Genomic DNA, 19,583 nt, shown 5'->3' on the forward strand with positions numbered 1-19,583 from the left:
CATAAATTAAAAAAAAAAAAAAATTAAATGTGAGGGAAGATTATTATTAATTTTAATCTTATGCTCATTTGGCCTGTAGTCACATCTCCAGCAGCCTCAATAGCTCAAAAGACAAGTCATGAAGAGCAAACACAGGGCTTCCCCTGGGCCTTATACAGAGCTTTCAGGCTCATGGAAAGAAAGGAGGGCCCTCCTGGCCTGTGGTCCTACCCAGAATGAGCAGGTGGCTGGCAATGGTTCGTCTGAAGCAGAAACAAAACAAAGAAAGAGGCGGGTTCTGAATACCCAGGCTGTAGTCAGGGCACCCAGTGCAAGGACAGGGACTGCCTCTGTGTGGGGTGTCCTTCCACCCTGGAGGGTCACTAGCATGGCAAGAATGGACACTCGTGACAATGGTGAGTGGGACTCAGGACCATGGGATGCCAGAGCCTAAACGGCCCTCAGGGATCATGCCCCTGGCCCAAACTGCTATTTTTTTTTTTAACTGCTATTTTTTAAATGAAAATCTACTGCCCAGAGAAAGTGAAGGACTCTCCTGGGATCACAAAGAGGTAGAGCCAGGCCAGAGGCACAGCTGGCCTTCTCAGTCCACAACCCTCTATGGTGGCAAATACTGCGCTCTCCCAGGCGTTCAGAACCACACGGGGCACTGCAGATCATCTTAGGGAGACGTGATACAGACACCAGCCCCTCTCAGTGTCTGCGGCTCATTAGCAGGCCACCGTCTACACAGCAGGCACTTCCTGGGCACCTTCCCGGGCCCTGCCCCGTGATAAATTCAAACTATGATAACTACTAGTTGTTGCACTGCAGCTCCACGGTACGGCTGTTATTCCCAGTCTATGGAGAGAAGACACCCAGGATAGTCAGGTAACTTGCTCAAGGTCACACTGCTCTGTCTGGTTCCAGATCCATGCTCTAAACCACCAGGGATGGAAGAGGACCCTCTCTGGCCACCCAGGAATTCATGGCATGCCTGTTACCTCCCCCAAGAAGCTCTCCCCAACCCCTCCTCCTTCCACAGTGCCCTCACCATCCTCTGGATGTGGCACCTGCACCATCTAATGGCACCCATTTGTGCCTCTGTCTTCCCTAATAAATATGGGGTCTGAGAAGGCAGGGCTGATGTCCAGTTCATCTCTGGGCTCCCGGAGGAGGGGGGTCAGTGAGCAACTGATGAACAGATATCAGCTCCCAAGACAGGCACAGAGAGCCTAGGAATGATCCCCAACCCCAAGGGCCAGAGAGATCCAGGCAGCCTCTGGCCTGAGGGGAACTGGCAATGCCCACGGAATAGCTCTCTCTTCTTGGGGTTAGAAGCCTCTTCCTCCTTCCTGTGCCTCCCCCAACCCTGGGGGGCAGCCTGGGGCCCGCCCCCCTCCTTCCCTGTGCCCCCACCCTGGAGTAGCCTGGGCCTGGCCTCAGGCCGGCTGAAGGAGTGAACAAGTGAGCAGCTGGACACACAGTCAGGCCTCCCTCAGTCCTCCCCTGCCCACTGTTTCCAAGGCCTGCACGGCTGAGAACAAGAGGGAGGGCCTGTCTCTGTTCTGCTTTGAGTTGCCAGCTTCCCATCTTCCCTTGTTCACCTCATTCTGTGTCAGGAAGTGCTTCTTCGAGCGCCCACACTGGCAGAGTGAGAAGCCCAGCTAGGGGCCCTGGACTCAGCCACAGCTAGCCCTGGATTGGTGCCCAGAGACACTGGGACCTGGGCAAGGCTGAATCACAGACATCTCTCCCATCTCTCCTCAGGAAGTGGCCAATCCCCAAAGAACCACTGGCAGGAGGCCTCCCCCCCTAGTTTCTGAGGAGAAAGGCCAGGCCCGGCCAGTGGTCGCAACTTGGCCCATTCTCAGCAAGCCCTGGCCTCCTCACCCCTGTCCGGTCAACATTCTGCCCACGTTACACATACGGAGACAGAGGCTTCCTAAGGTAACCACAGGGAGCTGGGCTCTGCCCCAGAGTCCCCAGGAAGTCCTAAGGCCCAAGAAGAAGGTGTCTGCCGGGAGTCAACTGGCCCACCCTGGGCGACCCAGATGGAGGCAGAGCAGGCGGGAGGACATGCAGGGCTGGGGCTCTTGGGCCTGGCTGAAGGAACAGGGTGCTGGGGAGGTGGAAGAGTGAGAGATAAGACGGAGAATTAGGAGATAAGCAGGCTGAGCTTCGGGTAGAAAGCAAGAGGGGTCACAGTGACCCAGCTGGCCAAGCCCTGGGAGCAGACTCTGTACCCAGACCTCAGACCCCAGGGGTGGGGGCAGCCCTGCCCACGGGGCTGATAGGGTCGGCAGGGCAGAGAGAGGCGATGTTGGCTAAGCCTTGTGCCCTGTGCCCTCCGTTTGAGTCCCGACTCAGCCACATATCGTCCCCTGCCCTGATTTTCTGTCCTAAGAAATTGGACAAATAAATGCTCCCTCCTTTGGTTAGAGAAGACATATGAGCGATCGCAGGGGTGTCGGTTGTGAAGGGCTCTTGGGACCCATGGTTGGCTCTCCTGCCCCGGCTGGGGTTCCCATCTATCCCCAGCCAAACAGACTTTTCACTTGCTCTTCCTCTAGATGGACAGATGGACACATAAAGACACCAAACTCCAAAACACCTCCCACAGAGACGAGTGCACGTGTGTGCATGGATGCGCGGCCTGCACACACACAAGCATACGCACACGTACCCTCTTTTTATTTCAAAGAAAACCAGAAGGCCCTAGCTGCCAGCCCCTCTCCACAGGAAAGCAGGTGGCTAAGAGGCTCACTTAACCAAAGAGGGTGGTGTTCACCTTCCTTAGCTTTCTCCCTAAGCAAAGGTTCCTCCTCTGCCCTCAGACCTCCCTGGCACCTGGGGAACAAGGACATTTGCAGCCCCAGCCCTGGGGTCCCTCATTGGCCTGGCCTGTCTGCGCAGCCCACCAGCCGCCCACCCCTCCTGCTGGGCTGCCATAAATCTTCCCGGAGCCTTGACACTTTGCAGCCTGCCCGGGAGGAGGGGTATTTATGGGTGCCGAGCTGACCTCCCTCCCAACAGGGCCCCCTCTGGAGCCCCCTGGGGTCTGATCGGTCTGGCAGCCGAAGGCCAGCGGGCTCTGTAATTCTCCAGTGGTTGACATGCCACAGGCCGGCCAAGGTGCTCCCCTGGCCGAGTGGTTGGCAGGCCCTCGTTTGTCAGCCCGGGCCTGACAGAGTTACTGCTGTTTAAATGAAACCATAGATCTGAGCAGTTAAATCTGTTGCCAACCGGGGGCCTCCAAGTTGGATGCTGAGGGTGAAGTAATGTCAAGATGGGTCATTAGGCACTCCTGGACCTCACCTCCCCCTCCTTGATTCCTATCTGGTGTCCTCCCAGCCTGCCCTTCCTGGGAACTGTTCAGAAAGGCTGACTGCCTGGGCTGACACACTGCCCTCCACCAAGCAGCGGGGACAGGTGTTTCTGCTACCTTGCTGCGGGTACAAGTTGCTTTATAAGTCCTGGGCAAGGTGGCCGCCCGTCTTCTCCTGGAGTGCTAGTGCTCAGGGGAGCATGGCTATGGTCTATCCTTTCTCACTTCTCTGGGCCAGGCCTTAGTACCACCTGCAAGTAATGATTACAGGGGTGCAGCAGCAGAGAGGACAGGAGGGAAAGGCCACGGCTCCAGCCTACCAGACACTCCTGTGTGCTGTGCCCTGTGTGAAGCTCTTTACCTGTCCTGGCTTGCGAATCCTTACAACAGCCCTACGAAGTGGACGTTATTTCAACTCCTCTTCTTTTATAGATAAGGAAACTCCAGCCCAGAGGAGTCACTTGCCCAGAGTCCCATTCATGGCAAGTGGCAGAGCCGAGACAGAGCTGGAACTTGAATACAAGCTTCTCCAATTCTGGTCTCTGTCACGGACTTCTGTGCCACTGTCAGATCCAACACACCAAGACTGCGTGAGATGAAAAATAGAGACAGAGGGACATCTCAGCCGGAAGAGAGAACAGAGGAGGAGAACCCCAGGCTGGCAGCATCCCCAGCAGCTTAGCAAAGACCCCAGGCCTTCCCCTGGGTAAGCGAGATGTCATCAGCATCACCAGGGGCTGAGTGGGCCTCTAGGGAGAGCTAAGGCTGTGTGGTAGGAGCCCTCCCTGCCCCAGGATGTCGGGCCCCAGCCAGCCCTGGCAGGCTGTGCATCACATACCACCAGAGGACCCTCTCTGGACACAGAGAAACACCCGACACTCCCTGACACATGACACCTTTTCACACTTCTAGGCCTTATTCTATGCTGTTCTCCCTTACTGGCATGTCTTTAACCTTCCCAGACTGCTTTCTGGCAAGAGAGAGATCAAAAAAGCCCCTGATTTCCTTAGATGGAGACTTTTGCACTCCTGCCTGGCCCCCACTGGTCCCCTTCCATTGCTCTCAGAGCCCCGGGCAGCCTGCATTGGCGTCATCTGCATGCCTATCTGTTTCTTCTGATAGCCTGGCTACATCCTGGGTCCAATTCATCTCAATATTCCCACTGCCCAGCAAAATGCCGAGCTCTCGGAGTGAGAGAACCCCCCACTTCTGCCTGGAAGTAGGGGGGTGAATGGCTACCAAAAGGGAAAAGAGGGTCACTCAGCACTACTCCCACTTTCCTGCTTTCCCACTTCTGGCTTTGCAAACAGACACTAGCCAGGGCTTGCTTGTTAGACCAACAAGAAAGAAGTTCCACGTGGCTCATTAGGAGGCCCTCTAAGGGCTGGGCTGGTACTTATCTGCAAGGCTCCTTTACAGAGAATGGTAACCATGGTTCATATTCCTGGGCTCGACTCAGAGGTTCTGGGAAGGGGAAGCAGGAAGGTTTGGACCACAGAGAAGCCAGAAGCAGGAAAAAACACTCAGCAAAGCTGGGACAAAAGCCCTTCCCATCCTGCGTGAAAAACCCCAAGAGACTAGGAAGGCGGCCAGAGGAAGTGCCCTGCCCCTGGATCCAGGGTTCTGGAAAGCCAGGAATGCTCTGCTCCTCCTCCCCCCAACACAGGGGGGCTCATGGGAAGTCTGGAGGGGAAGCTGGCAACCAACCCAAGGGTCCTGGGGTCCTCATCCCCAACCAGGGCCTCCAGCCAGGATTAAAAGGCAGATGGGATTGTTCAAGGCCCTGCCTCTTGTCCCAACCATGAGGTTGGTTGGCCTAGAGAGGGGGCAAGGGTGAGAAGTCCCATCCTGTGGCAAATACATGGCCCCCATCCTCAGACCCTATGTGGCGGAGGCAGGAATCATCACCACCAATTCTTGACTCCCAGGGTAACCCAGACCCCCTGCCCTGTGATGACCACCTCCTATCTTGTCCTGCCCTGTGCCCAGCCCAGGCGGGCAGTGCCCCCGGCCCATCCGGCCACATGCCCCTGGAGGAAGCCCAGGCGTCAGCACTGACAATGCTGCTCAAGGCTGCAGTGGCCCCAGCAGGGAGGGCAACAGGCTCTGCTGTTTATATCCAGCCCTGGAATAGCCAGGGAGGCTGGCCTGGGAAAGCCAAACACCCACCAGCCTGGACTAAAGACCATCTATGCCCAAGCCAACCAGGGCTGGGGCTTGCCCGGGCTCGAGGGTGCCTCAGAGGTTGCCAGAGGCAACAAGGAGCCAGGGCCTTAGGGGGGCAGCTTCCAGGCCTTGGGCCCACCAGGCAGGATGCCTGGGAACCTCTTCCCTATCTGGCCTGTTTCTCCTGCTGCTTTCTTGCTTACTTTGGCTGCAGGTACTTTGACCCAGGGGAAGGAAAGCCTTGGGAAAAAGGAAGACTGACTCCTTTGGGAAGATCAGTAACAGGGCCCACAATCGCTCACCCAGCCCCCACTGCCCACACAGACACACGGACACACACACGTGAGAGCAACCATCAAGCACAAGAGCTGCAGAGAGACAGCAAGACCTTTCCCGGTAGGTGGGGAGGAAAACGTCCACAAGCATTCCCAACTCTCAGATAGGAAGATACTCCCCGCCCACCAGGACGTCTGAGGCTGGCAGGAATTCTTGGCCTCTCCAAATGCGAAGACAGGGATTGGTTGTGTCCTCTTCTTGACACTGGGCTGGGGCAGCCAGAGGCAGCTTCCAAAGGACTCAGCTAGTCATTCAGGGGAGCTCAGGGTCTCAGGGGAAGTGAGAGAAATGCCTGCAAAGCCGCTAACCAGATGAGAAAGGAAGAGAGAGCAAAAGGGCTAGAGAAACAGAGATGCAGAGAGACAGCATACCAGGGAGAAAAAGACAACAAGAGACAGAGGTAGAGATAAAAGAAGCTGAGTCTGTGACAAATACAGACTCAAGAAACAGAAGGAAAGAGAGCAGGAGAGGGGAGGGAGAGGGGAGGGAGAGGGGGAAGGAGCAAGGATGGCTGTGATGGACCAGAAACACCTCTTGGTGTCCCCCAGTGTGCCCCCCCCCCGTGCCCCCATACTACCTGAGGCCAGGGCAGGGGAGCAGGACAGCCCCTGGGACAGAGGGTCGGGAGCCAAGAGAACACCCCAGCCCCAGCAGCCAGCCAGGTGGAAGGAGGGACTCACCTCTAGCTCTTTGAAGACCATGCACCTGCGTGCCCAGTCCACGATGGAGATGAAGGTCTGGTCAGCCATCCGGCACAGGAGGCTGAAAGGTGCAGGCTGGTCAGGGCGGCCTTTGGCTGGTTCCTGCAGACAGCCCACAATGCGCGCCCGCACCTGGTCCTCATCTGGCTCCAGCTGCAGCAGCTGCAGGATGAGCTCGGGCACGCCCGGCCCTCCGGAGAAGGGCTCTGGGTAGCCATAGGGCGGCCCCGGCTGCGGGGGACTGGCATAGGGCTCTGGGTACTCAGACTTGATGGCACGGCCAGGGAAGCTGGGATAGAGGTAACCGGCCAGAGGCCCGTGGGCGCTGGGCACAGCCATGGGCAATGCTGGAGCTCCAAAGTCGCCCAGCGGCCCAGCAGGTGGACCAGAGGCCAGGCCCTTGGGCTCAGGCGCGTGCAGGCCGGGGGGCAGCATGTAGTCCGGCGGGGGAGGCGGTGGGGGAGGCACCCCCATCGGAGGACCCGTCTCCAGCTTGAAGCCATTGGCTCGAATCTGTGCCTTCTTCTGCTGCTTCAGGGCACGGTCCCGTTTGTACATGGGCCCGAATTTGTTCCGGCCACCCCGCATGCGGTCAGCACGCACAGCTGTGGGCAGGAGCAGAGGGTCAGCTGCACCGTAACGCCACACCCCAGACCTATCCCAGACGGTGTCGCCTCCCCCGTTCAGTACCTCTTCAGGCTCCCACTGCCCACGGGTGAAGTCAGTCTCCTTAGCCTGGCACTCCCAGGTCACCCTTTACAAGACCCCATGTTCTTTCCACTCCCCCTTCGCTGTTTATTCCCCCATTCGGCACGTTTTCTTCTTCCTCCAACCTGCCTTTGTTATTCCTTCTGCCTCAAACCCTTTCTTTTTCTCATGCCTGCCAAACACCCAGCCCTAGGGTCACCACCCCCAGAAGCGTTCCTAGATTCATCTGGGCAGAACCCGCTGTCCTTGCCCCAGATGTCCTGCCTCTTGTCCACTGTCGTCCTGCTGAGTGGAATCACGCCATGTGACCCAGGCTGAGAGTTTCTGGGGATTCAGCAATGGGTTCAGGTGCCTTGTACAAGGCCGAGCAGGGAGATGGTGACAGGAAGAAGGTCCTTGTCAGCCTTATTCATAGCACCAAGTTCACTCCCCAGTGTCCAGCTGCTTCGTTACTGACTACCCGACTCTGCTGAACCCCTACTACAGGATGACTCCGGCTTCCTCCAGTGCCTTCAAATGTGACACTGAATTTAGAGCTGGTCAGGGTTCTATGCCGGGAGAAGGGAACTCCCTGGCTGACCGGATGTCCCTCCACCTGGCCAAGGATGTGTCACCGATTGGACCCAACAGGTGCATCTCTGCAGCCGCAGTGTGGCCCTAGCCCTCGCTCAGACAGGACCCCACCCTGAGCTCGAAGAGAAGGGAGAGAGAGTAGGAGGGAGAGGGGGGTGCCTAGCAGGGAGGTGTCTTAGGACCGGCCAAGCTTCCTGCCACGGGGGTGGACAGCCCAGCTCTGCTCTGTCGGGCTCCAGCAGGGTGGCTCTGCTACCTTCAACAACCGTCTTCCGATCCAAAAGGACCTGGAGCTGGGGACATCGGGACCTTCCCCCTCTTGTCTAGGAGTCCCTCCTCTAGGCGGCAGGGCTTGTGGTCGGCAGCTCTCAGAGCCACTAGGGGCTTTCTACATTGTTTAAAAACTTTAGCCAACAGCTGCCTGCTCTGCGCGCAGCCCGGCTGCGGCCAGCAGCGTGGAAGCCTGAGACCGTCCACCCTCGGCAACTTAGAGTTTTTCCTGCTGAAACGTTTTTCCTCCCCTCTGGACTGAGAGGTGGGAGGACGGGGGTGGGAAGGCAAGGATGGGCTTGGGTCCTCTGGAACCGATTGTTCCGCCTTCCCTCACCCTCCCAGGACCCTTCCAAGAAGGACTCTCACGCACAGAATGAACGACCTGACCGTTTGGATGGACAAATGGACAGGCGGGCTGGATGAGTGAAGGCTGTGATGATGGACACATAATAACATGATGATGATGATGATGATGACGACGAGGGCATTTCCTCTGCGCTAGCATTCTGTACAGCTCCCTCACACTGACTGGTCTACTTTCCCGATGGGGAATCTGCAGCTCAGAGGCTTTAAGGAGATCACCCAGTGTCCCCCAGCCTGGGGGTGGTGGCACTGGGACTTGAACTCCGGCAAAGGCACTAAACCCCTCGGCTCCGGCTGCCGCTGGGTGTTAGTGGGGGAGCTGTGAGTCTCCTTGCAGAAGGAGGTGTGCGGAGAGGGGGTCGCCTCCCCAGGATTCCCTTTCAGGTGCTTCTGGACCCTCACCAGCCCCAGCCACTTCCCACCCCCGCCCTGCCGAGATCCGGCCCTGGCGTCACAGGGGGAGCCCGCCGCGGGCTCCAGAAACTTTAAGGGGGCCACGGGCGCCCGCCTCCCACTGCGTCTGCCCCCCGCGACCCCTGTGCCCGCCCGTGCCCGCCGGCCGAGGTCGGCGCTCGGAGGCGCTCGGGGGCTGCAGGGCCGGCGCACACCTTCCAGGCGCATCCCCACTGTCAGGCACTTCTGGAAGCGGCAGAAGGGACAGCGCTTGCGCTGCGTCTTGTCGATCTTGCAGCTCTGGCTCTCCGTGCACGTGTAGTGCTTGTTGTTCTGCACCGTGCGCTTGAAGAAGCCCTAAGGGCGAGAGCGGGGTGAGCGCTGGAGGGGCCCCAGGTCCCCCAGCCCCCCCCCGGCCCCCCAGGCCCCCCAGTCCCCCAGGCCCCCCGGCCCGCCCCGGCCTTGCGCTCACCTTGCAGCTCTCGCACGTGAGCAGCCCGTAGTGGTAGCCCGACACCTTGTCCCCGCACACGGGGCACAGCTCATCCAGGTCCTCGTCGTACGAATAGTCCATGCCCGCGGCGTCCGCCTGCGGAGGGAGGGGACGGGCAGCGCGGCGGGCGGGTGGGGGCGCGGGGGGCACCCCACGGCGCTGCCCCGTCCCCGCGCCCGGCCGAGGCCGCCGGCGCCGAGCACCCGTGCACCGCGCGCCCTGAGCAGCCCGCCCGGGCCCGGCGGAGCAGCACCCCCGGCTCGGCCTCCCGCCCCGCCCCGCGCCCCGCGCCCCCCGCCCCTCCCCGAGGCTCCTCCGGGCCGGTCTGCGGCGCGCGGGACGCGGGGCCCTCGGGCGCTGGCGCTCGGGGCCGGATTCGTTCGTCTGACGACAAAACCCCGATTCTGAGAAAACGGCTCGGCGGCGGGGAGCTGGCGGCGGAGCGGGCGGAGCGGGCGGAGGGGCCGGAGCGGGGCCCTCGCGTCGGGGGTCGCGCGGGGCGCACGGGGAGGCGCGGCGGGCGGCAGCGGGAGGCGCCGAGGACGCGGGGCGCGGGGCGGGTCCCGGGCGGCGGAGACCACGGGAGCCCGGGGCGGACGCGGGCGGACGCCGTGCTCGGGGGAGCCCGGGACGGCGGCGGCCGGGAGACGGACAGACGGACGACCGGGAGGCGGACCTGCGGGCGGGGAGCAGCCGGACCGGGCCGCGCGCTCCGACCCGCCGGGGCCCCGCGCCGGAGACAAAGGCCGCCGCAGCGACGGCACCGAGAGGCGCAGCCGGAGCCACCGACCCCCGGCGTCGGGCCGAGGCGCGCGCGGTGCGGCCGCGGAGAGCTCGGGCGGGTCCCCGCGGGGCCGACCTCGGGCGGGGAGCGCAGGCCCCGGGCGGGGAGGCGCGCGGAGCCGGGGCCCCGGAACCCCGGAGGCCAGAAGGGGCGCGACGGCCACGGCGACGGCGACGGCGGCCGCGGCCCTCCCGGCGCCCACCTGCCGCGTCCCGCCCGCCCGAGCCCCGCGCCCCCCGCGCCGCCGCCGCTGAGCCGCACCCGGGCGCAGCGCCGCCTGCCCGCGATGACGGCCGACCGGGCCCGGGAAGGGGAGGCGGGGGCGCGGGGCCCGCAGCCCCCCCGGCCCCCGGCCCCCGGCCCCCCCCGCCGCCTCCGGGGCCGCAGCGAGGCGCACCTGGGGCCCGGGCCCTCCGCCGCCGACGCGCGCTGCGCGGACCCGCCTCGCAGGGGCCAGGAGCCGGCCCCCCTATATCAGCGCGTGCGGTGTCCGGGGGCGGAGGCCGGCCCACGCCCGCAACCACGCCCGCGCCCGCGCCCGCGCCCGCCCCCGAGCCCGCCGAGCGCCTCCACCGCCGCCCTCGCGGCCCCCCGTGCCCAGCCCGAGCGCCTCGGAGCCCGGGAGGGAGCCGGGCGCCCGGGAGCCTCGAGCCTCCGCCTGCTGGTCCAGCCCCGCGGTGGCAGGGGCCGCGCCGGGGGCGCTGGTCGTTGTGCCGCGCGGAAGCGGGCGAGGGCGGACGTGGGGGTCCGTGGCCGAGGCACGGGGTCGAGGCCAGGAGCCAGGTGAGCCACTGGCCCTGCCGCGTCTCCTCACGGGAGACCCAAGCAAATGTACACGCGCGCACACGCCGCACACACACATGCACACACGCGCACACGCGCGCACGCACACACTGACCCTCAGTCTGCTCATCTGCGAAGTGGTGATGATGAGCGGGCCTCCCCGGGAACGGGCGCCGGAGGAACCGACGTGGCGCTGGCGAAGCGCGTGCCTCAGCGCTGCGAGAGCGACCAGCAGCACCCAGCGGGGAGACCTGGGCCGGACCCTTCCTCCACCGCAGGCCTCAGTTTGCTTGGCCGGAAATGGGGATCCTCCGAGGTCGGGCAGGACCTGAAGCCATCAAGGGCGCGGGAGCCGGGAGACCAGAGGAACCCCTCCCCCCATCACGTGCTGAGCCCTTACCCGGGCTGGGGGAGGGGGAGGGAGAGTCCGGCATCCCCGGGACAAAGGGGACCCCTGGCTGGGACAGGCCCAGCAATTACTCTGGGGGGGGGGGGGAGACTGGACCTGGTCACTCTCACTTTTCAGGTGAAAAAATTGAGACGAGAGAAAGGGGCCCGCTGTCGCCTTGCCCCCGCCCCTCCGCGAAGAACGGTACTGAGACCCGCGGGGCCAGAAAGGCAGGGTCCTCACCGTGGGGTGGGGCGGGGCGGGGCGGGGCGGGGTGGGGCCGGGTGGGGGTGGGGGTGGGGCCCGCGGTTAGGCACCCGCAGCGCCGCTACCGCTACGGATCTGAAGGCTCCGGACCTGGCCTGGGCCCCGACCCGAGCCTCCCCCAGCCGGAGCCTCCCCCGCCAGCGGCCCGGGTTGGCACCTCGCTCCCGCCTGCCGAGGCTGGAGACCCCGCAGACCCCCCTGCTGTCTCACACCCGGCGGAACAAAGGATGGAATAGGCAGCCGGCTCGCTGCGCAGGCGGGCCAGTGGCATCCCTTCTCTGTGCCTCAGTTGCTCTGCACGTAAAATGGAAAAGTTCAGCCCTACCGAAGGGAGTCTGCAGTTTCCGTGAGATGCTGTGGACGAATTTTGGTGAGAAAGGAGAGAGCCGAGTCCAGCTTAGCGGAGGACTCCCGACATCCGAGCCCTCAGAAACACTAGCCTTTGCAGGAGCTGGAGGTGGGGGACTAGTGCTGCTTGTGAACAGCTCTCCATCTGGGAGGGGCCCGCAGAAGGTGGGAAACGGGAGCAGCACCACCTCTGTAGGGGAGTGAAGGGGCTCGAGGAGGAGGGCTGGGGTGTACCAGACATGGTACAGGAAGACTCAGGCGATGTAAGCAGGAGTGTGGCTGGGACTCCAGGTGGTCTAGGGGGCTGGGCTCGGAGCCGGATCCCCCCCCCACTTCCATCTTACCCCCTCCTTCTCCAGAGGCTACACTATCCCAGGTTGGGTGCTCTGAGGCTGACCCAGGCTCCATTGCACCCACCCCCACCCACATGCCCAGGGAAGCAAACATCGATCTGCACCAGCCACAGGATGAGGACTGACAGAAGGACATCAGGGACAGACACACAAACCCATACAAATCCATACAAATCCGAGGAGGCAACACAGACACACAGGCGGGGAGCCTGAGAGGCCCCAAAGACAGGCCCAGGGACCATGGACACATTCACAGACTGCCAGGCTCGGGCCAACACAGTGCTGCGAACACTTGGCCGCCCCTAGACAGCAGGACACCGCAGAGCCCATGGGGCCTGTCCCCAGAGGCCTAGCTCCTCCCAGTCAGCTGTCCAGGGAAGAGGGGGTAGCATGATGAGAGGGTAGGTCGGGGGCAATCGCTGGCCCCTTCCCTGCCCAGAGCAGCGGGCACTAGTCACTCAGAGCGGGCAGCGGCCGGCCCAGGCCGCAGGGAGGCACTGAGGAGGGAGGCTGGCCATTAGAGGCCTGGGCCCAGGCCCTCACTTACGGAGCGGAAGGAGAGCTCTCACGCCGGATGAGGGTGGACAGTGGGCACCAGGGATCCGGGGGAAAGCTCCGGCAGCCCAGGTGGGGCAGTGGTGACCGTGGGCACACAGGAGCTCCTTCACGCCACGGCGGGCGGCAGGCGGACAGTAGGCTGGCCCTGTCCGGCCGTCCTCCTCCTCCCCGCCCTGGGGGGGGCGGCCACCGGAGGCCCAATTGGTCTCTGCCCCCACGTGACTCTGCGGGCCTGTCTCCTTCTTTGTTGGTGTTTCTCTTCATTTAGGTCTATTTTTTTCTTCTCCTAAAAGAAAAAAAAAATACCCCTATCTATCTGGGGGCCTCGGTGGGGGTGGAGGCCAAGGCACTCTGGAGGCCTTGGCCAGCTGGCTGTTCCAGGCCGCTGTGGGAGCCCAGAGGCAGGGACCCCATGTAGGCGGTTAGGCAGCCCCGCTTGTTAGTGACTGGGTGGGAGTGGGGCCTGATTTATGGGCAGCTCCCCCACCAGGCCTGCAGCCTGGCCTCTCTCCCCTTGGATGGCTACCTCCCTGAGTCTGGCCTGGCGGGGTCCAGCCTGGCCCAGACATGGGAGTGGAGTTAGGTCGGGCTGGAATGGAGGCAGGGGCATGGATGACTTGATCAGGTGGCTCCTCTGCTTTGGCTTGATCTTTTTTACTCTTCCAGAAGGTGATGAGAGAAAGAAGGGAATGGAAGGCAAGCAGGTGAGCTGACTGAATACCTCCCGAGTGCATTCACGTTGGCTGCTCTGAATGTCACCATCTGCTGGGGGCTGCTGATATTCCCAGCGGATGGCTGGGAAAGTGGAAGCTGGGCTGAGGCTGCCTCCAGGGCCAGGTGGCTGCCTATAGTGGTTGCAGGTGGGGCCAAATGGGTAGCTAGGCCAGGATAGGGCAGGGCAGAGGGCAAGGGACTTTGCCCAGATTGCTCTGCCCTGCACCCCTCTGTTACATGACGGAAGGACATCATTCTTTGTGCATTCCTTCACTCATCTCACATTTACTTAGTGCACACTAGATGCCAGGCACTGGTCCAGGCATTGGGGAAAAGGGAAGAAGTCTCTATCCTTGGACAATTTACCTCATAGGCATTGGTCCTGGGGGTTGGCAATAGGCACTGAGGGCCATGGGGCAATCAGTGTTGAGAGCCCGCACCACACCCCTCCATTTGAGGAAGCAGGCCCATCGTATGACACCTCACTTACCTGGCTTGGGGGGAGGGATTTTCTGGATAACTGAAGTCAACTATATCTAAAACCCAGTGTATCTTCCTCTTGTGCCACTTAACACATTTTAAAAAAAGATTTATTTATTTCAGGGGCACCTGGGTGGCTCAGTCAGAGAAGCTTCTGCCTTCGACTCAGGTCATGATCCTGAGGTCCTGGAATGGAGCTCCCTGCTCAGCAGGGAGTCTGCTTCTCCCTCTCCTCCCTCTGCCTGCCACTCCACCTGCTTGTGCTCTCTCTGTCAAATAAGTCAAAAAAATCTCAAAAAAAATAAAAGATTATTTTAGAGAGAGTCAAGAAAGAGAGAGAGCACAGGGGGAGGAGCAGAGGGAGAAGGAGAGACACAGACCCCCACACTGAGCGTGGAGCCCCACGCCGGGGCTCCATCTCACGACCCTTGAGATCATGACCTGAGCCGAAACCAAGAGTTGGTGACTCAACTGACTGAGCCACCCAGACGCCCCTGACACATCTTTTTTTATTCTATTTTATTTTTATTTTATTATTATTATTTATTTATTTATTTATGATAGTCACACACACAGAGAGAGAGAGAGAGAGAGAGAGAGAGAGAGAGGCAGAGACACAGGCAGAGGGAGAAGCAGGCTCCATGCATCGGGAGCCCGACGTGGGATTCGATCCCGGGTCTCCAGGATCGCGCCCTGGGCCAAAGGCAGGCGCCAAACCGCTTCGCCACCCAGGGATCCCACATCTTTTTTTAATTGCAAAAATACATACAAGACAATCTTATTCACAGTCAACTAACTGATTCTACGGATTAAATATACAGTAGTCCCCCTTATCCGTGGTTTTGCTTTTCACTGTTTCAATTGCCTGTGGTCAACCAGGGTCAGGGAGTAGATGATCTCGTTGTGACAGGTTATAAGAAGGTCAGCACACAGTAGCCTCATGCTACCTCACGGTGCCTCTGCTGCTCGCCCCACCTCTCATCACGTAGGTGTTTTATCATCTCACAAGAAGAAGGGTGAGTACGGTACAAAGTATTTTGAGAGAAACCAGGTAACTTTTATTACCAGTATGTTATTATAATCGTTCTGTTTTATTATTAGCTATTGTTACTGTGCCTAATTTATAAATTAAACTTTGTTATAGGGCTATATGTATAGGAAAAAGCATAGTGTATAGTTTAGTATTATCCATGGTTTCAGGCATCTGGTGGGGGTCCTGGAACTCATCCTCTGCCAACAAGGGGACTACTATATTTTCATTCTAATTTCTACCTATGACATAACATATAACTTATTTCCCAACAAGCATAGCTGCATAATTATGTCTTTTCCACCCATTGAAGTTCTTATAAGTGTATTTCTCTTGCATATGACTGAAACTAGTCTCCCCATTATTTTTAAGTTTCGATTTTTAAAAAGGATTTTATTTGTTTATTCACGAGAGACACACAGAGAGAGGCAGAGACACAGGCAGAGGGAGAAGGAGGCTCCCCACGGGGAGCCCAATGTGGGACTCGATCCCAGGACCCCAGGATCACACCTGAGCCAAACATAGATGCTCAACCCCTGAGCCACCCAGGTGCCCCTAGTCTCCCCATTTTAATGCAATGATTTTTTTTTCTGGATTAATACCATTCATCCTCTGAATTTAAGAAAGAAATATCCCAGCATCACCTTATAGCACTGATATGTCGCATACACGTGACAACAAAAAACAGTGATGGCAATTGCACCTCTTTTGACGGGAGACTGTGAAATGGGGTCGACTTTCACTGCCTTCTTAAACAAGACAAACAGGGTCTTGCAACACTGTGGTGCCATGGAAAGAACTATTTTGGTCTTGTCAGTCTCCTAGTGAGGCTCTGAGCCCTGAGAAGGAGAAATGTGAAGGATTAGTGGGTGAGACTGTCTTAAATCCCAGTTCTGCCATTTCCCAGCCATGTGACCTGGGACCAGTCACTTTCCTATCTGGGCCTCCCATCCTCTCCATAAAATAGGGACAAAAGGGATCCCTGGGTGGCTCAGCGGTTTGGTGCCTGCCTTTGGCCCAGGGCGTGATCCTGGAGTCCCGGGATCGAGTCCTGCGTCGGACTCCCGGTGCATGGAGCCTGCTTCTCCCTCTGCCTGTGTCTCTGCCTCTCTCTCTCTCTCTCTCTCTCTCTCTCTGTGTCTATCATAAATAAATAAATAAAAAATTAAAAAAAAGGGACAAAATAAGACCATCCATGTATCAAGCTCAGGGGCTGCCTGATATGTCATGTATGCTCAATAAATGTTAGCAAAACCCCAACAAACAACAAGCCGCAGGGCTGGCAGGTCCGTCCTCAGAGGCCCTTTCTGTGTTGAGTCTGAGATTGCACCATCATCGCGAACAACTGTTTGCCCTTCTGTGATAGAGTGACTCACCCCAGCCTGGGGAGCCCTCAAGGAAAGGCTCAGGGCTGATTTATCTCCGGGTCCCCAGCAGCCAGCGCCGAGCAGGCATCAGAGAGCATTTGTTGAGTGACTACTTGCACCAAAGGGCCCACCTGCTGCCTGTGGGGGTAACGGTTCTGCCACCTAGCCCTCCTGTCCTGTTGCCTTCTTGGTGGGCGGTCGGCAGAAACTTTCCACCACTCACGTAGGGCGCTGCTCACCTCTGATGGCCCTGGATGTGTTTAAGGGCATCCCCTTCCTCTGCACTGCCCCTCCTCGGCCCGCACCCTTACTGGGTGAGGCAGGCAGGGGAACGGCAAGGCCCTAACACAGAAGTGCCTTATGTGTTGGGTCCTCTACTATTGCACACCTGTGGTCAGCCTCCACCATTCTGGGAAGTAGGGAGTATTTTACCCTCACCTTCCAGGAACAGCATTTGAGAGGTGAGGAGACTCAGGTTCAGGGACAGGAAATATCTTCCCAATGTCACAAAACAAGGGTGTAATGGAACTAGGATTTGAATCCAGGCAGTGGGCTCGCAGAGTCAGAATCCTCTCTCCTCTGCCAGAGCCCCTGGGTGGCCTATTTGTCTTTTGCTTCAAGCTCCAGCCCAGGTGGTCCCAGGCCATGAGACCCACCCAGAGGGGAAGGAGAAGAGGTGTCCTGACCCAGGCTCCCCCCTCCCTGCCTCTCCAAGCAAACAAAGCCCAGGGTCTCTCTTCTAAGTGGGGACTTTCCCAAAGTGCCAGGCCTATTTCCTGGAGGTGGAACAAGGAACAAACAAACTAGAGATCTAGAAACTGAAATGGAGAGGAGAAAGAATGATCAGGCTGGGGCTGGGGCACAGTACAGAAAGAGGAGGCAGAAAACGAGAGGAGAGAGATCCCACCGACAGCATAACAGACCCCTAAATGAGAGAGAAAGAGAGGAAGGGAGAGAAGTGGGGGAGAGAAAGAGAGAGTGGGACATAGGAAGGAGAGAGAAGGTGAGGCGGAAAGAATGAGAGCGATTTAGAAAGGGAGAAAGTAGAAATGGGGAAAGGGAGACTGAGGCAGAGAATGAAAAAAGAGATGGGGGTGGGGCCAGGACCCGAAGGCAGAGGGAGTATGGATGTGGAGACCCCTCGCAGGGCAGTGGAGGGGGCGGGGCTGCTGGCAGCAGCAGAGGCTGTTTCCGCTGCACCCCTTATCAGCCTGCTGCCAGATGTTCAGATCCGATGCCAATGTCAGAGAAGTCCATAGTGCCAGGTCAAGGCCGTGGCCGGCGGGAGCCTCAGCTGCAGTGTAGGGAGGGGAGCTGGGGGACAGCAGTAGACCTGCTTGCTTTTCTCCCTGTGCCTCCTGGTTCTCTGGGGAGTGGGAGCCACCAGGTGCCTCTGGGGGCTACTTCTCTAGCCTGAGAGCAGGGACTTGTGGAGGCAGAGTGCGGCTCCTGGCAGCACGTGGACGTGGACATGTGTGCAAGCCCCCGTGTGTGTGGAAGCACATGGACACATGCGCACACACCCACACTGGGGCACACGAGTGCACAAAGCTGTATGGGACAACTCACAGGCCTGTGCACAGCTGCCTCGCCACAGCACTCCTCCGCTGGAGCCCCTGCTCTGCCTGGTCACCCCTTCACCTGAGCCAGGACTGCAGCTGGAGCTGGAGAAGTAAGGCTCTGTGGCTGGCAGAGTTCCCAGGGCCCACCCTGCTCTTCTACAAATGGGAGACTCCCAGAATCTGCATGTCCTTAAGGTCTGGGCTGAGGGACCTGGGATCTTCTAGACTCTGAGGCCTGGTGAAGATCCTGAGGTGCAGATGCAGGAGCTGGGTGTCTGGCAGGGCTGAGGCTCCAGCCTTGGGCCTTGGCTTCTCCACCATTCTCCTGGAGCTTGCAGCCGCAGCTGGGGCCCCTTTCCTGGGGTAGTTTATCTCATAGTGCACACGCTTGGCCCTCAAGGGGTGACCCAGCCTTGCTCCCCACATTCCTCTTCAGCCATGCAGCCGGTGGGCCCCCCACAGCCCTGAGACATGGCCCATACTTGGGGGGTGGTCATCTCGCTGGCCTCTTGCCCCAGCCCTTTGCAGCTGTCTCTTTGTTTTTCTCTGCTTTTGTCTCTGAGGATCTCTCTAATTTTGTCTCTGCCATGATTAATCTGTGTCTATCACTATTTTTGCTTCAATCTTTCTCTGGGAACGTCCCAATTTGTTTCTCTCCATTTCACTCTCTTAGTCTGTCTCTCTCTAGGGTCCTTGAGCAGGGCCAAGTCTAAGGATCCCGCTGCTCTGCTCTCTGGCTTGTAGTAGCCAGCTTCAATGGGAATGTATGTGAGAAACAAGGCTGTGGGTGAGGGGGCAAAGGGCCTGGACAAGTGGAGGCCCTAGATCCTCCACAGGGTGAACGGGTAATGGGTGACAGGTGAACCGAGGCAGCCCAAGCAGAAGTCCAGATCCCCTGACACTCACCTGTTGAGTCAGCCCAGATAACGGACATTGGTCAGGGTACGTGGCTGGTGGGCTCCCCTATGTAGAGAAGCCTGGGGGCGGGGGTGTAGGAGGAAGAAGCTGGGGCTAGAGGTCTCCTGGCCTGAGGGCCTCCTTCCTGTTTGTTGGGAAGTGACTGCCTCAGAAAGCTGCTCAGGGGAGAGAAGGGAGGCCATGGTGACTTCCGGGAAGCTGGCCAAGGGCCCGAGGCCACCCTCCCTGTGCCCACATGGGGCCTGCTGGCCCTGGCTTAAAATAGTGCAAGTTCCTCTGCTGCTGCAGGAACCAGCTCAGGCCTCAAAGGGCTGCTGGCTGCTGCTCGTGCAACCACCAGGGCCTAGGGCAGAGGGAATTAGCCCAACTGTCCAACCCTCCCCAGTGTGCAGCAGCCGAGCCTCAACAGTGTGGGTGGGGAGTTGCAGAGGGAACAAGGGTTCCTGAATCAGAAAGCCTGGATTCAAGTGTCAGCTCCAACAACGACCAGCTGTGAGACTTTGGGCTGGTCCACTGTGTCTCCTTGAGCCTCAGTTTCCACTGAGGGTAAAATAGGGTAAGTGCCGGGCTTTTAACCAAAATGAGACCACAACATGTAGACTCCTCAGAACCTTGCCAGGGACAGAGTGGACACAAAAATGGGAGGTTTTTTTTTTTTTTATTTTAAGATTTATTTTTTAAATTTATTCGTGAGACACACACACACAGAGGCAGAGAC

At 59.3% G+C, this 19,583-nt stretch overlaps 1 protein-coding gene across 3 annotated transcripts in view; it reads right to left on the reverse strand.

Annotated features, from left to right (window-relative positions):
• NR5A1 (nuclear receptor subfamily 5 group A member 1) overlaps positions 1-12,972 on the reverse strand; it is a 24,892-nt gene extending 11,920 nt beyond the window's left edge. The window contains exons 1-4 of one of the 3 annotated variants that reach the window (XM_077850626.1): positions 12,784-12,972; positions 9,293-9,409; positions 9,036-9,177; positions 6,490-7,115 (exon numbers count right to left, since the gene is read on the reverse strand). In XM_077850626.1, the coding sequence (XP_077706752.1) occupies positions 6,490-7,115; positions 9,036-9,177; positions 9,293-9,394 (870 nt within the window). In that variant the 5' untranslated portion in view covers positions 9,395-9,409; positions 12,784-12,972. Of the gene's footprint in view, positions 1-6,489; positions 7,116-9,035; positions 9,178-9,292; positions 9,410-10,494; positions 10,538-10,995; positions 11,507-12,783 lie in introns of those variants that run through there. The other 2 variants (XM_077850625.1, XM_077850627.1) reach the window with 2 other exon arrangements.
• Between the last annotated feature and the right edge of the window lie 6,611 nt (positions 12,973-19,583).

Source organism: Canis aureus, chromosome 16, assembly GCF_053574225.1.
Source record: "Canis aureus isolate CA01 chromosome 16, VMU_Caureus_v.1.0, whole genome shotgun sequence".
In the NCBI taxonomy this organism is placed as follows: domain Eukaryota; kingdom Metazoa; phylum Chordata; class Mammalia; order Carnivora; family Canidae; genus Canis; species Canis aureus.